The sequence below is a fragment of the Arvicola amphibius genome, chromosome 2, assembly GCF_903992535.2.
Source record: "Arvicola amphibius chromosome 2, mArvAmp1.2, whole genome shotgun sequence".
In the NCBI taxonomy this organism is placed as follows: domain Eukaryota; kingdom Metazoa; phylum Chordata; class Mammalia; order Rodentia; family Cricetidae; genus Arvicola; species Arvicola amphibius.
Window position 1 is genome coordinate 20839276 of NC_052048.2, and position 19160 is coordinate 20858435.

At 48.5% G+C, this 19160-nt stretch overlaps 1 protein-coding gene and 2 pseudogenes across 1 annotated transcript; 2 read left to right on the forward strand and 1 right to left on the reverse strand.

Moving 5' to 3' along the window:
- The first annotated feature begins 2533 nt into the window (after positions 1-2533).
- On the forward strand, positions 2534-3685 carry LOC119807110 (annotated as a pseudogene).
- A 6467-nt stretch (positions 3686-10152) lies between these two features.
- Fkbp4 (FKBP prolyl isomerase 4) lies at positions 10153-18852 on the forward strand. The gene is made up of 10 exons (XM_038318374.1): positions 10153-10419; positions 12099-12243; positions 12936-13078; positions 13783-13903; positions 14310-14466; positions 14999-15089; positions 15181-15264; positions 15452-15637; positions 16143-16382; positions 18079-18852. The coding sequence occupies exons 1-10, from the start codon at positions 10315-10317 to the stop codon at positions 18178-18180; spliced, it is 1374 nt and encodes a 457-aa protein (XP_038174302.1). The 5' UTR covers positions 10153-10314; the 3' UTR covers positions 18181-18852.
- On the reverse strand, positions 17690-17788 carry LOC119808533 (annotated as a pseudogene).
- Positions 18853-19160: the final 308 nt, after the last annotated feature.

A 19160-nucleotide genomic window follows, 5' to 3' on the forward strand; every position in this document is an offset into this window, starting at 1 on the left:
AAACACAGAATAGTACTGAGAGGAAGGTCCAGTGACTACTGAAACCATCCACGTTTAATTTCCAATTGCTTAAAATACCCAACCCTAAGAGGTAGGAGTAAGATAAAAAAAAAAATGCATTAACATAATACAAGGAAATGAATAGATCAGTTGAAGGTTGCAGGCTTCATCAATAGTTAAACATTCTGCTGCTAGAACAAAACAAGCCATACTCACACCCTAGACCATAACATTCTGTAGGCAAATCACTCCCTGGGTGGAATATGTTATCTCTTTAAGGGAGCAGGATATTAAGGGAGTCTGTATATTATTGTCAACACCTGTTGACAATAACCATGAGAGAGCACAACTCTCTGGTCTAAATCTAGGTGGGACCTTTGTTTGAGGTAGAAACAGACAACAACCTTGAAGGAATAGGTAAGGTCCAACCCTCTGACCTTTGGACAAGGTGGAAACTGGCTCACATTTTTGGGCCTCCACAATATAGTAGACAATCCTTATGTTCTTCCAAGGACTTTGCTCTACATTTCACAGTCGAGATGAAACATGTTACCAGAACTGCCATTTGCAGTTATTTAGCAGTTCTGAGGATTGACACCACGGCTTTGTCCATGCTAGATAAACATTCTCTCACTGAACTATATCCCTAGTCAACATGTCCTATTTTAACAGACTCCCCCAATGTTGAAAGGATTACACCCCAAATGGGCATTCTAAGAGGCCAAGTTGTTTGTTTGATTGTTATTTTAATTTTTGGTTTTATTAACATATGTCAATAACAAAACAGTAGGTTTCACTTGGACATTTTCATTCATGTATATAATATACTTTGACCACATTCACGCCCATGAACCCTTTCACTCCTGCTGATCCTCTTCTTTTCAACTAGCCCTCCTCCTGTGTTCCCCTTGGTGAATCAATGAGCTCACTTAGGGTTATTACAGGAGCAGGACAGCTTACCACTAGAGAAAGTGTCTCTAACTCTCCCCAGGTACCACTAATTGCCTACAGATCCTCAGGGAATGGTGGTGCCTTTTGAGACTCTCTCCCTTAGCAACCCTTAACTGCCTATAAGTCCTCAGGGACCACCAGGACCTCATCAGATGCTCCCTGCTCCATGACAGAATGTTGGTGGGTTAAATGTTATGCAGATTTTGTGTAGGTAATCAGAGCTGCTGGAAGGCAGAAAGGACAACAGCCACACCATGACTGGAAGACAGTACTTCACATCACTTTACCCCTTCCTCTGGCTCTTACATTCTTTCCGCCCCTCTTCCGCAATGTTCCCTGAGCCTTGGAGGGGGTGATACAGATGTCCCTCATTTAGGGCTGAGCATCCCAAAGAGTCTCTGATTTTTGACCAGTTACGCGTGAGCCTCTTTCTTCACGAACTGCTGCTGCCCAGAGCAAAGAGAGGCTTCTCTGACAAAAGCAAACAGCAGCATGGATCTATGGGCATGAATACAAGCACATGAAAAGCATTTGATGAGCACATCATATTGAAATATCAGAAGAAACTCCCCCAACTCATGTCTATGACCTCCTCCAGCTTAGATGTAAATTCCCCTCTGTGGAGTGGGCCTCAAATCCACTCAGAAAGTGAAAGGAAGGCTGTAGAACTCTTCCCCAGTTCAGACTTCAAGGGATAAAAGACTTTGATACTGAAAATATAGACTAGTCCACTTCAAAGGAGAGAACTTTGGGATAAAGTGAAGAACTCTGGTACAGGACAAACTTCCTATTTCTTTAAATAATCAAGCTCATTGTAGTGCTGTGCTCTGCCTGCCTTGGATGCCCTTCCTGGCTTTGTGCACTAGGAAACACCTATCATCTTCCAAGACTCAGTTCAAGTACCTCCTTTCCCATCTCTCCTCAAGACATCAGTCTCCTGAAGGGCTTACTCCCTTAGTACCTCACCCCACACTTGGCACTTTGTTCCCAGGGCTGTCTTGCTCCTTAAGACCATGATCTGTCCCGTGTGGGGAACCACATGAAAATATAACCTGCAAATTAAAAGTAAGTTTGTTAAGGAACACATAAAAAACACTGAGATGATCTCCCTAATCTAAGAAGGGAGGATAGAGGGATTGTCATATACCTGCCTTGCAGGCTTTCACCTGCTAGGCTCAGCCATTCAGGATAGCTGCAGCTCGTCTGCCATTCTCTTCTCCCAATTCCATTTTCTGGCTAGGAATTTGACCTTTCTACTGGCTACTGCCTACTTTATGACATAATTCTCCCTCCAAACCCATCAGCATCTGTTAGAACTTTGGAGTTTCCATATAGTTGTCCATAAACAAATTTGGATCATCTCAAATGACCAGTGACCAGTGACCAGTGACCAGTTTCTCATATTGGACACACATGCTTTGTAGCTTCAGCAACCCAGACAAACCATATTACTGTATGGTTTGTATCTGTGACTGACACTACCCGTGTCAGGAGATACCATACCTGTCTTCAAACATGGAGCTCGAAACAACACACTCTTCTGATATAGTTGTAGTCTGTGACTCCAAAGCTTTTGGTCCTGATGCCTGACCATGGAAATATCACCCTTCCACCCAAAGATAGGGTTAAGATCTTTCCCCAGCTTGAGAATGCAGTAAAATTCAGAAGAATTCAATATTGCACCCAGTAGTCAATACTTCCACTCTGGAGTTCAAGTCATCTACATGGCATCCGTTTACTCTGAAGAAAGCAACATTGAATATGCCTTTATCCTCTATAGCAAGTACATCAAGTCCTTCATAGAGCAAAGTCCCCAGATATCGGGATTACAAATCAGCTGTCATTCCTGAGAAGATACAGTCAAGAAATGAAAGAACTTGCTTTTCCCCAGGTAGAAGAGCCAAAAGCAGTTTAGATACACACACCCAAGAATGTAAAAAATATATAAAGAAGGAAGCGTTAGAATTTTCCCAGAGCAAAGGCTGCACCAGTTAGAACAGAAACAGTTCCATGCCTTTGAGGAGATGATCCAGAACCAGGAGCCGGAAAAAGAGTGACTAAAAATTGTGCAAGAGCTTAGCAAGATAGAGCCAGAGCCAGAGGGCCGCTGGGGCCTGATTTAGAAAGGCCTCAGAAGCATTCACAACCTGGCTGTTATCCACAGGCTTCGGACCATAACACAGCTGAGGATAGCTAAGTCACCAGTGGTAGACAGGTCTTTCAGACCAGGAGTGCTGAGCGGCACAGAAATGTTCCCATCAACAGTGGATGACATTGTAGGTAGAGTACCTTGAAGCTAAACCAAGTTTCCCAGTTCCCTAATGCTAACACTGCCCGTGACATAGAAACATGTGGAGTACTCTGTGGGAAACTGATGAGGGATGAGTTTACCATTAGACATGTAATCATCCCAGACAAATGCTGGGTCTGATCATTGCAACACATGGAATGAAGAAGACATTTTCTTCCTCCAAGATGAACTAGGCACTCATCCTTGGGTGGATTCACACTCCCTCAGTCTTCCTTTCCAGTGTAGACCTACACACTCACTGCTCTTATCAGATGACGTTGCCAGCATCGCCAGCTTCTGTCTGCTTGCTCCCCCAGGCTCAAGCAAAGGAAGCTATCTAAACTAACTGACCACAAACTACACGAGACTTCTTCCTGTTCTCTTAAAGGCTTTCACACACCAAAAATATACTGTTGTCGTGTGGCTGTTAAAAGTGCATGGTGACTATCACAGACTAGTGTCAACCTCTAAGAGCTACAAACCCAAATCAGTTTACTACTGGTCTTGGATTTAAGCTTTCCAGAAAGAGTTGGAAACTTTTTCAGAGAAGACAGAAAAGCAGCAATGGGGGAAAAAAGACTGATTTCTTTTTGTTTGAAAACAAATCATTGAATATATTTTTAAGACAAACATGAAAGGAGAAACATATCACACTAAGCAACTAACTCAAAAATTAGGTGGACTAGAGAACAGCTCTCTGTTCTTCTCGAATCAACTCTTCCCCATCCTCCTCTACCCTCCAGCTTGCACGTTATCCACCTTTGGACTAAATAACAGCACCTGTGTAGCAGTCTGAGAGCCATTTAGAAATGTCTGGGCTCTCCCTTGGCTTGTGCTATAGTTACCGGGGCAACAGTTGGAGACAAGTTGGGATGACTAGTTGGTGGCCCAGTTTTGTTAGCTCACTGTTCCTGGGTTTAGGGTGTCAGTTGGCTCTGTCGTTGAAGGAAGACCCTACCCCACTAAACAGCAGACAGTGGATCCTCCCATGTTCCTCCCTGTACCCTGCCATCACTGTTACATCTCCGCTGCTTTAAGAAGGCAGACACAGTTCACTGTGATTGGCGCTTATATGTTAAGACCCTATACTTAACCACTAGTTCTTTTCTATTTAAACTCAGCCCCTTCTGGTAGGATAGCGTGTCTCTTGTGTTCTGGGAGTTTTAGCTTTTGACAGAAATCCAGATACCAATTAGGATCTACCCACCTTCGGCAGGTCATGTGATCTCATTTGCCTCCTACTGGTTGAGAAGAAGCAGGTCTAATTGTCTAGAAACTTGCCTAACACCTAACACAGGGATAGCAGTTGGGACTGGAGGCATTATCTGTGAAGTGAATGAAAAAAAGAAATAAAAGGAGGACATGGCTGCCCCGAAGGGGCGGGGGGTTCACTAGAACAGAAAGGAGAAAGCAGGTAGAGAGAAGGGCCAGACTGAGCCAGCCCGTGACGACAGAGGAGGAAGATCAAAAGAGGAGCCTCTGACCAAAAAGGGCAGTCTGGGTCAAGAGACTGGCCAAGAGACACACGCTGCTAAAACTGGCCAGTTATATAGGGGCCAGAGGAGCTAGGAGGAGAGAAGCCTAGCCTAGTAGCTGGGCTGGAGAGTTCAGGTAGTGGTCAGGGTATGGCAACCAGAACCCCTAACAGGCAGGGACTGAGAAATGCTGGGAGAACTTGGCCGCAGTGTCTGCTCTGATATGTTAACAGGAATCTCAGCTAGCCCTTTGTCCCAGGTTGGAGACCTAACAGGAACCAAGGGCACAGAGGCAGTGAAAGCTCCTATGCAATTGAGGTGCCCAAGACAAATACAGAGACAGCCCATCATCCATCTTGGAATGCTGCACCTCTTACACAGGAAATTCTGTATAGGGAATAATACAACCTGCGTGCCTCAGAGGCCACTTTCTCAGCTCCTAACATCTACCAGATGCCGCCTCATGACTCTCCCCTTCGACTCCTACAGCAAATTTATTCACCTAACTCTCTTGTTCACCTAACTCTCGTCCTCTGATGTGCACAGATGCTCAGGTACATCCTGGGGTGGCTCTCTGTTGTTCCCAGCACCTGCAACATCCCTCCTTCCTTTCACTGCGTATGGTAGAACTAAACAAAATAGACTGAGAGTCTAACTCAGTACAAATCCTTTGCTAAAGCCTGGATGCTGTATGTACAACAGAGACAGCAAATTACCACAACTTTGTTACTTAAAACAGAATTGTGGTCATGGGCACTTATCATCATTCAGGGAGCAAGGGGGGGACTAAGAGTTTGAGACCAACAAGACCCTATGGCAAAACAATAAGAAGCCAGGTATGGTGGTACACACCTGTAATCCCAGAAGTTAGGAGGTAGAAGCAGGGGAATCAGAAGTTCAAGGTCACCCTTGACCACATTTAGAAATTTCAAGGCAAGTCTGTGCTATAGAAAATTCTTGTGTTAAAAAAAAAAAGGTGTGGTTGGTGTGGTTGTGCTGCCCACGTGGGGATGACCAGGCATAGTAGCACAGACCTTTAAGTCAAGCATGTGGAAGACAGAGACATAAGGATTTTTAAGTTTGAGGCCACTCTGGGATACATGGTGAGATCTCACTTCCAAAACATAAAAATTGTGGTAATGGTTATACAGTAAGTTTTGTTACGAAAATTTCACATAAAACAAGTAAAATGCAGCTTGATATTTTGGTTATGAGCCTCGCTTTTAAGAGCTGAAACATCTCTCCAACACATAAAATTCATTTTCTGTACCAGCAGCAAACAAAGGCTTTGGAGACATTTAAAGCAGCAGCAAAACAAAAGACCAGGTGCCGAACCTAAGGCAGGGTGTGAGGCTTACACTCACTGCTGCACTTTTCACAGCCCCTAAGCTGGGAGTAGCCCACGGCTCCAGCAACAGTATGCTTCAAAATGTGACATGCACACGCTGGACTGCTGCTCGGCCATACAGGAAGAGTGGCAAAACCAAAGACTATGCTAAGCAAAATAAGCCAGACTTGAACAAATACTACGTCTTCTCTCGTGGGTGGAGTCTAAGTGTATAAACGTGTGCACACAAGAGAAGAGAGCAGAAAGGGAAACCATCTGCGAAAAGGAAGAGGACAGAGAATGGGGAGAGAAGCAAGAGCAGTGGGAGATAAGAACAAAAGAGTGTGATATCTGTATATCAAAGGCCACAATGAAGCCCATTACTTTGTATGCTGACTGGAAACCCAAAAGACAAGCAAGACTTCCAACCTGGAAAATACACAAAACCTTCGGTGCTACAAGCCCAGGGGCAGACAGGCGGAGTCTCCCACCTGACTCCTGTTTGCATTTCACTTTGTTTTCTTCTTTTAAGAGTTTTTTCATCATCTTTAGCACCTTGAATTTCATTCTGGGAAGATCTGTTCCATGTTTTCTAGCTTCCACTTCTGTTTCTTTCAAGAATCCTTTTCTGTTGTTCTTACTGGGTTCTCTCTTCCGTGTTGTCATTCTTCAAAAATACAAAATTACAGTTTCAATAGAAGACACTGAAAAAGTGTTGTTCTCTACGTGAGATATCTAGATAAAATCCTATAGAGAAACTAGGTTTGAACAAAAGAATAGAGACCTGGGAGAAACTTCCTGTTTGAGAAGAAACAGGAGGATCCCAGAGCTCTTGAGCAGCCAATCAGTGAGTGCTGAGTTCGGTGAGATCCTGTCTCAGAAGGTGCACCTTTGATCCCAGCGCTCAAGACACAGAGGCAAGTAGACAGCTGTGAGTTCAAGGCCATCCTGGTCTATATAGTGAGCTCCAGGGCTGCCATGACTATGTAGAGAAATACTGTCCTGAAGAAAAAAAAATTAAAAAAAAGAGCGGCTAGACTGCTGAGAGGGCTCATCCACTGCTGAGAGGGCTCATCCACTGAAAGCACTTTTTGGTGCAAACCTGATGACTTGAGTTCAATCCCTGGACTCCATGTTAAGGTGGAAGGTGGGAACTGTCTTCTGGCCTCCATACATGTGCTGTAGGACATACATACTGAAACACACACACACACACCACACACCATACATACATACCAGTAAAAAAATTCTATGGTGGAAAGGGATAGAGAAAAATACCTACAAACATATGGATGCATGCTCACACAATGCGAATACTACTTAAATGAGCCAGGGAAGAAAAGGGTGAAGAGAAGGAAGGAGAAGAAAACACCTGCTTGCCTCCTAGGAAGAGTACACATTTGAGCTGAGGCCAGCTATTCTTCCAGAGGACCTGGATTCACTTCCCAGCACTTACATGACAGCTCAGACCAGCCTGGGGGAGCCAGAGCCTTCTTTTGGTCTCCATAGGCACGCATGCGCACGTACACAGACAGACACACAGGCAAACACCCTCACATGTAAAATAAGCTTAAAAAATAAGTTTAAAAAATTTTAAAGAAAAAAAGTGACATACACAATAAGGAAAAACTCCAGAAGCACATGACCCTGCCATGGGACTCAAGACCTCAGTGCCTGTGTGCCAGCCTCTCATCCGCTGCTAGATCACATAGGGGGCGGTCCTCTCACTGGAGGCCTGTCCTCACCTCTCCATACTTTACCCTCCCTCTTACCACTGTGCTCACCTCCATCCCCCCACACATCACATTACAATGATAACCATCACTTATTCATTCAACACCGGAAGCCAGCACCACACAGAAACACAGAGGCATTCCGTCTTTTGTAACCATCAAGTCAGCCTATTTACAGGGCTCACAACAAGAAATGGAGGCTTACAAATAAGGCAGCCTGCCTCATTTTACCCAGCTGTACCTCTTTCTTTCTTTCTTTCTTTCTTTCTTTCTTTCTTTCTTTCTTTCTTTCTTTCTTTATTGCTAACCACGTGTTTCGTCCACTGTATTAAGATGCCTGTTCAAGCAGTGTGCAGGCAATGTTGACCGTGCGTGAACTCAAAGGCATTAGGCCAAACCGGGTGGTGGTGCCCACGCCTTTAATCCCAACACTCGGGATTGGCAGAGGCAGGCGGACCTCTGCGAGTTCGTGGCCAGCCTGGTCTACAAAAGCTACAGAGAAACCCTGTCTCAAAAAAAAGCAATAAATAAATAAAGGCAATAAAGGCATTAAGCCTACAATACCATTCTCAAGGAAAAGATACAAGCTTACTACAGTGAAACTTAGCTTCTCTATCACAGCTTGCTGTGCCAGATAATACCCAAAGGCCCACCAGAGAGATAATTGCCATGTGCAAGCCAGTGCCATACAAGAGCCTTCACTACGGGGGAAGTAGCTACTCCGCTTCCATAGTCTACGAGGAGGATGTCTCTCATAACACAAGAGGTCTTAGATTTTGGTTAAACTCTTAACACTGTAAATTGCTGGAGGTTCCATCGGAAAGGACTACAACGAATTATCTAACAGTGATATAGTAAGATTTGGGGGGGCGTTATTTTATTACACTAATTTGGGAGGGACAATAGGGCTCACAGGTGGATGTCAGAAGACAGCTTTGTAGGAAGGAGTCCGTGCTCTCAACGTTGTGGGTGTTAGGAATCAAACGCAGGTCCACAGGCACGCAGCAAGCACCTCCACCCCACCGAGCCATCTTGCCCGCCCGGTCTAATAGCCTATTGCCTTCTTAAGTGGGATCACCGAACAACATCAGGTCAGTACACAGACAAAAAGTTCATTAGTTTGGAATGAAAATTCACAAAGCCAATAGGTATCTGGTGGCACTCACCAGGCGCTATGTATTAACCGTGTACTATAGTGCTGGGCAGATTCAGGACCTCTCCAGGCAGATCTTCCGATCAAACCAGCACTATTTCGGTTTTAACCACGCAGACTTGGAGCTCCACAGGTATCGCTTAGGAACAGCGGTTGAGAAGATAACATCTCTTCCCGTCCACCTTTAGTAAAAAGGGAAAGGGTCTCTCTCTCTCTCTCTCTCTCTCTCTCTCTCTCTCTCTCCTCTCTCTCCTCTCTCTCTCTCCCTCCCTCCTCCCCTTCTCTCCCCCCTCCCTCCCCCCCCTCTCTATCTCCCTCCCTCCCTCCCCCTCTCTCCCTCCCACCCTCTCTCCTCCCCCCCCCCCCCCCTCTCTCTCTCTCTCTCTCTCTCTCTCTCTCTCTCTCTCTCTCTCTCTCTCTCGTGAGCTCAAACCATTTGGCGCTCCAGTACTAACAAAAAAGGCTGGTTAGTATGATACGCAAACCCCACTTACAAATCTTTGGCGGGGGGGGGGGGGGGGGGTCATCCCTCACAAGATCTCCTGCTCACAGAATTTTGGAAAGCAACTCATTCGGTTGGCTTGCCAGGCTGCAGGGAAGACAAAGTCGAGTCCCACAGTTTGTGCACCAGGGCTGAAGCTGCTCCTTCCTGGGCCTACGCTTTCACTGCCATGGCCTCTATTCTCCACACTGCTTAGGTGTCCGCGCCCAGGACCCCAAGGCCACCCCACGGGTGTCTGAGGTCTAATCGCGGGAGGCGGACCCATGCCACTTCTCATCTGGCTGCCTGGATCCAGCTACTGCGCTGTGGGTCTGGGTGAACAGGGCGGGCCGCCAGGCAGGCCCGGGCTTGGGCGTCCTGAGGATGGAGAAGGATCTGGAAAAAATCGGCTAGACGCCGGCGGGGTGGGGGTAGGGAGGGAGGACGCGGGGAAGGGTGTGATCATCGAAATCCGAGAATGGAGAGTCCTGGAGTGGGAGAGGAGGCCGCCCCTAGGAGCCATCAACCAGAAAAACAAATTTTACCAAAAGAACCCCCTCGGGTGCCCTCAGCTCAAGAGCCCCAACCCGTTTAACCGCTTCTCTAGAAAGTTCCCCGCTCCCGCCCCTTCGCTGCCCGCTCGTGCCGTTCCTCTTGACCCCGCCCCCGAGGCGAGTGGGACCAATCACAGGCCGGGCCGGTCCGCCCCCGCCCCTCGGCGTCGTCCCACTCGGCGGCCGGCGGCGAGCGCGCGGAGAGCCCGGTGCGCGAGCCTGGAGCGAGGTTCTTGGTGGGCAGCGCCGCCTTGTGCCGCACGCCACCCGCACCGCTCACCCCGGTCGGCGGCCAGAGCGCTCGGCTCGCGCTCGCCTTACTCCCGCAGCCAACGGTGCGCCTAGCGGCCATGACCGCCGAAGAGATGAAGGCGACCGAAAACGGGGCGCAATCGGCGCCCCTGCCTCTCGAAGGAGTGGACATCAGCCCCAAGCAGGACGAGGGCGTGCTCAAGGTGAGAGGGGGCCCGCGGAGACCCCGGCTGGAGACTCGTGGGCCTCAAGCGGGTGGTACGGGCGGAGGATGGGGGTATTTGCCATCCCAGTGCGGGCTGCGGCCCTAAAGATGGCACGGTGGCTGCACACTCCCGGAGGGTGCGGCCCCCGGCCCGGGAGAGAGCCCCTACTGCAACGCCAACTTGATCCGGCTGCGCTGTGCGGCTGAGAGGGGCGGGGCGGAGCGCGAGGGCCGCAGCCGGGGGGGCCCGGGCGGGGGGCACGAGGCCGGGGCGAACCTAGGGGCGAGGGCCTCGCCTCCTAGGGACCCCTTGGCCGCAGCGTGCGCGGGCCACCTGGGCGAAGGTGCGTCAGGGCTCGCCCACTTGAAAGTTAAACATTAGCTAGGACCTGAAACGGCTCCTGGAGCCGTTTCCTGGCCCAGAGCCCTTTGTGCCTCTCCGCACCCCCTTTGCAATCGCCGAGACCCAGCGAGGTCACGGACTCGGCCATGCTGTGCCCCCTTTCTCGGCCTGGGGAGAGCAGGAGCGGTGCATGCCGGGACCTGTAGTTCCTCTCCCTCTCCTCCTGAGCCTTCCTGAGTTGGGGGTTCGTGGTGCTGGCCTTGGGGGAGGTGGTTTGCCCTGGAGCCAGCGGTTCACTAATCGCCTGACTGCAAATAGCCCGAGGAGCGAGGGGGAGGGCGCCCTGACCTGGGTCGGGACAATGGGCGCCGGTTCAGAGCAGGTTCTGCCAGCAGTCCAGGACGGTGAAATCCTAACCCGCATTGCACGCGCTCCCTGCATCCATTGTTTCTCCCCGGAGCGTCCCATTGCTCGGTACCTAGTGTGTGTGGCCTGTGCTCAGCAGAGACCTCAGGGAACCTTGTTGGTCCAGAAATGCTCCTGGCTTTCTCCCCCAGCTCTAGCCGCTCCCCTGTGAACATGTGGCCTTTCTTTCTCCTCTGTTTACTGCAAGGTTCTGATTTCCAGAAGGTCAGTTTTTATCCTCCACTCCTTTGAGGCCCGTGTACATTCTTATCAGCCTTCCTTTAGAGGATGGTTCTACATCCACCTAGTGGCCCGCACACGAGGTCACCATATATAAAAATGTTAAACAGAAGCAGATGCCTATATGTTCATGGGAGGTACTCTAGTCCTGAAAAAAGGGCCCCTTAGCTTGCTGGTCTGGTAATTTTGTTTTCCCAACACTTAATTTTCCAGGGCTGATGCAGAGCCTCTGTGCTCTGTAATCTGGCCCTTCCTTTTCTTCGTTACTCCGATTCCATTCTATTCACACCAGACCCTGATCTGATGACCCACTAGTTCCTATCCATGCTTTATCAGTGTGCTCTTCAAGCACCTCCAGGGGATGGGAATTGTCCTCAGTGCTTGACAGACAGTTTCTGGATAGTTGAGCAACTTGGTCAAAACCGTAGACAAAGTTTAAACTGAGGTCATTTTATCTGAAGCTTTCCAAAACCGGTCTGGACAAACCTGGAGGGAGCCGGGGAAGTTCCTTGAGTCTAAGCTAAATCACTAACATCAGAGTCGTTTGAAGCTCTTGGACCTACTAATAAAGAAGCAGGAGGCAGTGGGGGCAGCAGAAACCACTACGTGCCCTACAGGGACTTAGGGGCAATTAGGGCCCTTCTGCCCACATCCCTGGGTACTCACGTTTTTCCCCCCCTTCCTCCCAGGTCATCAAGAGAGAGGGTACAGGCACAGAGACACCCATGATTGGGGACCGGGTCTTTGTCCACTACACTGGCTGGCTCTTAGATGGCACAAAGTTTGACTCCAGTCTGGATCGCAAGGACAAATTCTCCTTTGACTTGGGAAAAGGTAGGCATGGTTAGTGGGCTAGCAGGGTAGGTTCCAAAGCTGATAATGACTGTCACAAGCAAAAATGATGTTCTCAGCCAAGCTTGAGTTGGGCACAGTAGTGCTTACCTGTGTTCCCAGCTACCAGAGAAGCTGAGGCAAGTGAGTCACTTTGAACAAAGACATTCAAGATAGCCTTGGCAAAATAGCATAAACTAGTCATCAGAACAGGAAAAACACAAAAACACCAGATCCAAGATCAAGGAGGAATAGTTAAGAATCCATCTATTGCTGGTCAGTGGTGACATGCCTTTCGTCGCAGCACCCAGGAGGCAGTGGCAGGTGGATTTCTGAGTTTGAGGACAGCCAGGACTACACAGATTTCTCTGAAATTTGTCTTGAAAAGGAAAACAACAAAAAAGAATCCATCCATTATCTATCATGTATTTTTTCCTACTATTCTAGGACTGGTTGGTTTCTTCCCCCATCTCATCGATTTAGCTCCTCCCTCCTTTTGGGATGGACAGTCTCACTTCTTGAACTCTTTGCATAGTTGAGAAATCTCTTAATGTGCTGGGAACGACAACACTGCTGCTGCTTGTCCTGTTTCTAGAGATGTTAAAATCCCCCTTGGATGTGCGCAGCTCTCTCTGGGAATATTGAGCCTAGAGTTAGACTCCTGCTAAGCCCGTCTTGTTTGCCTCTACCTACAGGGGAGGTCATCAAAGCTTGGGATATTGCTGTGGCAACCATGAAAGTGGGGGAAGTATGCCACATCACCTGCAAGCCAGAATATGCCTATGGGTCAGCAGGCAGCCCTCCAAAGATCCCCCCCAACTCCACACTTGTATTTGAGGTAAGTGCTGGCCACAGAGCACCAGGCAAAGAGCCAGACCTTATCTCACCCCATTGCCTGGCTGTCCTCCAGCCCTTCCTGCCTCTTGGAGACAATGTAGCCAAGCCTGAGGGCCTAGCTTTAGTAGGAGGCCAGTGGCTGGCTCTGCTGCTTCCACAGTGGCCAATACTAACTAGAAGCTTTGGGTTAGAAGAGGGGGCTCCAGAGCCCTTCTGGAAAGGAGCCGGGGTCAGGACACATCAGGGTTATAGAGGTAGTGTGAAGTATTGGCATCCTGTAGCACAGGAGGGAGAAATACCTTCCTATAGGTTGGGTTGAGGTGTGACCTCTGCTGAGGGGAAGAACTAAGACTATTCAGCTGAAAGCAGAAAACCAATCAGTGGACATTAGAGAATATTCTCACAAGGCCACTGAGATGCCAGGCCACTTATGGTGCCTACCAGATTGTCTCATGTCCTTGCTAAAGAAGCAGGATGATAGAGAGCTTTCTTTCTTCTGAGGCCAAGTGAAGCCCATGTTCTGCCAAAGTGTAGTCTAGAGCAGCTCCCAACAGCTCGTCAGAAGTGCCTCTGTCCAGTTGCTGCTGGAACTGTGCTCTGGCTAGATGTGGTCTAGCCGTTAGTGGTAACTCTAGGGAGTAAAACAGAGTTTCACTGCTGAGTTAGTGCAGAAAGGAGTTGATGACTTTATATCTCATTCCACAGGTGGAGCTATTTGAGTTCAAAGGAGAAGATCTTACAGAAGATGAAGATGGCGGGATCATCCGCAGAATACGGACTCGTGGTGAAGGCTATGCCAGGCCCAATGATGGTGCTATGGTAGAAGGTAAGAAAGTGTAATCTGGCTGGGCAGTGGTAGCGCATGCCTTTAATCCTAGCACTTGGAAGGCCTGAGTTCAAGGACAGCCAGGGCTACACAGAGAAACCCTGTCTCAAAACGACAAAAAACGAAGTGCAATCTGGTGTGGGGAGAAAAATCTAGAGTTGCATATGATTCCTGGCTTAGAGATGAAAGGCCTTGGGTGGTTTGGACCAATTCATTTCCTTCCTGTAAGTCTTTTGTCTCGTCCATAAAATAAGGAGTTAGACCACACTGTCTTAGCATCCCTGCAGGTCTGAGACACAGGTTATCTTGGGTATGAACAGTAATTTGGAGATGGGGGAGGCCAAGTGGCAACTTCCTCAATGCTCTGCCCTCTCACATCTGGGGTACTGCCTCTCTTTGATGCCAGTGGCACTGGAAGGCTACTATAATGACCAGCTCTTTGACCAGCGGGAGCTCTGCTTTGAAGTCGGCGAAGGGGAAAGCCTAGATCTGCCCTGTGGGTTGGAGACAGCCATTCAGCGCATGGAGAAAGGAGAACATTCCATTGTGTACCTCAAACCTAGGTGAGACACAGGCACTTTGCAGAGCAATGGGACATAGCTGAACGCCCACAGTGAGCTGTGTGATAGGCATTCACAAGCCCTGTATGCTTGCTTCTACTCTGAGGACGCTTATCACCATCGCCTCATTGGGTCTGGAAGTGTGGCCCACTGTTGTCCGTATTTCCTTGTATTCAGGCCTCATCTGAATCCCTTACCTGCCAATATCTAGATTTTCATCTGCTATTAATTTATGCAATTGTTAACATTTGTGGAAACACTGTGTACCATGCTTACGAAAGTTCTTAGGGCTTCACAGCGGATCTTGCTCCGTTGTCTCTGAGTCAAGTCATCTCAACAGCGTATAGGGAGATGTGGAAGACAAGCAGTAGTGAGTGCTACGCCACCGCCCAGCTGGGTAGTAAAGAAGTTAGGGAGATGTTTGCCAGACCCAGGTCTCAAGATGGGAAGGTACTTTCCAGGAAACAAACAGGAAGCCTTTCAGCCCAGAGCAGACGAAGGCTGTGAGGTGACCCAGGCGTTTTCACCCCCGCAGCTATGCTTTTGGCGGTGTTGGGAAGGAAAAGTTCCAGATCCCACCACATGCTGAGCTCAGGTATGAAGTACACCTGAAAAGTTTTGAGAAGGTGAGTAGCCTGAGGTGTCCCCTCTCATGGAGTCTGGTCTGTGGGTGCTGCCGAGGAAGCTGACCACTATCTGTCCTCTGGGATATGACAGGCCAAGGAATCTTGGGAGATGAACTCTGAGGAGAAGCTGGAGCAGAGCAACATAGTGAAAGAGAGGGGCACTGTATACTTCAAGGTGAGCCAAGGCCAAGGTACCCCAGGGAGCATTGTCCAGATGGTACTCTGCCACTATTGTATCTTTGTCCATTTGTCCATTGGGAAAGAGTGGGAATCTGGTGTCCAGGAGTCACTTGTGGCTACTAGGTAAGGCAACCTGGGCTGCTGAACCTGCACTGGGTGCCTGAGCCTCTCTCCCATTCTAGGAAGGCAAGTACAAGCAAGCTTTACTGCAGTACAAGAAGATTGTGTCTTGGCTGGAATATGAGTCTAGCTTTTCTGGTGAGGAAATGCAAAAGGTCCGTGCACTGCGACTGGCCTCACACCTCAATCTGGCTATGTGTCACCTGAAACTGCAGGCCTTCTCAGCTGCCATCGAAAGCTGTAACAAGGTGAGATCCCTTCAGGGGACATGGAAACAGCATTTACAGGCAGGGCTGGTGCACCGCCTGTATGAAAATTGCCCACAGCCACTGGGTGGTGTTAGTGGGATCAGTGGTTGGGAATTCTGAGTTACAGACCCAGAGAGAGGCCTAGTGTGGAAGTAGCAGGCATTTTAATGGTGGGAGACAATAGATATAGACAGTGAGCAAGCCTTAGCTAGATTGGGGGAAACTAAAGGGAGTCGGTTTATTTTGTTATTTCTTCTGTATCTGGAAATGTGAGAGACCGTGTTCTTCCTGCATCAGAAAACCCGCTATATTTCCTTTCTTCCTCTTGGATTAAATTAATTTCTTCCTGAGCCATGACCCTTCCCATTTAATGCCCCAGTCTTTTTTTCCCCCTAACTGGACACCAGCAATTTCCACTGAGCCTCATCCTGCTGAGGGGTCCCTTGGGGATCCAGCTGGTGCTGCAGAGTCTGATGTCTCTGCTGCTTCCTTTCTGTGCTCTTAGGCCCTGGAGCTGGACAGCAACAACGAGAAGGGCCTGTTCCGCCGGGGAGAGGCACACCTGGCCGTGAATGACTTTGACCTGGCACGAGCTGACTTCCAGAAGGTCCTGCAGCTCTATCCCAGCAACAAAGCCGCCAAGGCCCAGCTGGCTGTGTGCCAGCAGCGGACCCGCAGGCAGCTTGCCCGAGAAAAGAAGCTCTATGCCAACATGTTTGAGAGGCTGGCTGAGGAGGAGCACAAGGTGAGGTCATTGCTGTGAGGAGACAACCATGACCAAGGCAACTCATGGGAATTTTTAGAGGACTTAAATTCCAAAGGGTCAGATTCATGGCGGGCAACAAACACAAGCACCAGGCAGAGAGTTAACCTGGAATGGCATGGGCTTTAGAAACCTGAAAGCCCCTCGCAAACACCTCTCCTTCCCAGTGAGTTCCACAAACTGGGGGGCCAAGCATCTAAATCTGAACATGTGGGTGCTATTCTCATTCAACCCACCACATAGTGGTAGTGGCTATAAAGAACAGAAAAGGGTTTTCCTGGCCTCTTCAGCATATAAGGTGTGCCTGGCCTTAACTGCCTGTGGCAGTTGGAGAAGCCAGATGTTACTCTCTTCACAGGAAAGAAATGAAAGTCCTCAGTATTGACCCCACTGGTCCGGCCAGGCCAACAGCGTGGGAAGTACACACTAGGGCCCAGTTCTCATGGTTTGAGTTTCTTTGAGACAACTGGCCTAAAATTCTCTCAGTAGACCAGGCTGGCCTGGACCTCATGGCTACCTGCCTGCCTCTGCCTTATGAGTCTGGGTTTGAAGGGTGCACCTCCACACTCAGAGTCGAGGGGAGTTATGTAGTTAGCATTCAAGCTCCACAGAAGCACATGATCCTGCCAGTTCATCCACAACACTGCTGTGCTGTGTGTGCATCTGTTCATTGTTTACCCCTTTGTGTTAATTAATGACTAGACGCTTATTTTATATTACTACTTCCCATTTTCTTTTTGTTTGTTTGTTTTTCTTTTTTCAAGACAGGGTTTCTCTGTAGCTTTGGAGCCTGTCCTGGAACTATTTTTTTTAATATTTATCTATTTATTTATTATGTATGCAATATTCTGTCTGTGTGTATGCCTATAGGCCAGAAGAGGACACCAGACCCCATTACAGATGGCTGTGAGCCACCATGTGGTTGCTGGGAATTGAACTCAGGACCTTTGGAAGAGCAGGCAGTGCTCTTAACCTCTGAGCCATCTCACCAGCCCTGGAACTAACTCTTGTAGACCAGGCTGGCCTCAAACTCCCAGAGATCTGCCTGCCTCTGCCTCACCTCTGCACCACCACCGCCCCGCGTACTTCCCATTTTCTCTTCCTGCTGTGTGGTATTCCACTGCCTGTATGTGGCACATCTTACTTGACCTGTTAGTTGCTTTAGTGTCCCTAACACCCTCCAAAAGAAACAGGTTATGAAATAAATTGCCTTTCTAGTAGCACATTTAAAAGGTGAAACTAAATGGTGAATTTGGTATGTTGTTCTATATATATTTTTTAATGAGTTTAAAAGTATGGAAAACTTCAAAAAAAATGTGTGATATCCTTGTTCAGGGACTGTGCTAATCTCTGTCATTGCAATTTTAGTACACATGCCACTGAGGCAAACATGAGATTAAAACATTTTTAAATATTTTTGTTTAGCAGGTCTGGGATATAGCACAGTGATAGAGTGCTTGCCCAGCATGCTCGAGGCCTTGAGTTTAATCAATAGTTTAAAACATCCGAAATCTGTGACATTCAGCAGTGATGTGCTGAGTGGTGTTGTCAGTTCAGAATGTGCATGTGTACATGTGTGCTTTGAGGACCATTCCCGGGTCACTGTATCTATGCCTTTCTGTTAGGATTGTCTGTCTTTTACTCGGGAATTCAGCCTCTTCTACTTCCTCATTTACAGGCCAAGGCAGAGGTGGCTGGAGACCATCCCACTGTCACTGAGATGAAGGGTGAGCCCAACAATGTGGCAGGGAACCAGTCCCAAGTGGAAGCAGAAGCATAGCCTGCCTCACCACCTGCCCACCCCTGCGGCTGCCTGTCTCCCTGCTCCTTCTCTACTCCACCCTGTTAGTTTTGTAAAAACTGAAGATTTTGAGTGAATTAGACCTTTATTTTTCTATCTGTTTGGATGTTGACTTTGGAGGGAAGGGGAGAAGAGCAGGCTGGGGGTATAATGGGGGGTAGTTTTAGATGGTGTCAACCCTCTCTCCTTCCCCCATTACACATGAGTGTTTATCCTTCCACACGTACACATCAGAATGTTAATTTATTTCTCCCTCTATTAGCTACATTTTTCAAGAGGTAGAAGGGGTATGTGATAGGGATGGGGTCTGATATGAAACCAGGGTGGAGATGACTCCTGGGCAGCCATTTTCCTCGTCCCTTCCCTCTCCGGTTGTTTTCCAAGCCTGCAATCTCCCTGCAGGTGCTAGGGGCATGGGAAAACCACTGTGTCCATTAGCTCTCTCACCTTGCTCTCCTGAGATGGTATCCCTGATAATCCTCTGGTATCACAGTGATCACCGCTAGACAGCACCTTCCAGTATCTCTGCTTCTATCAGTTTCCCTCATCCAGGTTGTCCCTGTCCCCATCCCCTCAGCCTCTTTAATGCACGCTGAAGGTCCAGGCACACCTCAAGTCCTGTGCTTGAGCAATAAAGTGGAAACAACGAAATGTGGGTGTCAGGCAGCCCTTTATGTTGAGTTCTGGGGTAGGGTGTGGTGGGTACATACGGGCAGGGGCTGAATGAAGAGGGGCACACTCCAATCCAACTTAGGTGCAGCATGTGCTACAGACCCTCTGTGCACACACTCTGAGCTCCAGTGCAGATTACACCTCCCAACTGGGCAGCTCCTCACCATGGATCCCCAATACACCCTTCAGCAGCCCACATTAGAATGCTGGTATTATTCCCCCATAACAGGAAGAGGAAATACAAACATTGGGGAAACTAGGATCAGAAAAGCTGGGTTTGTGCTGCT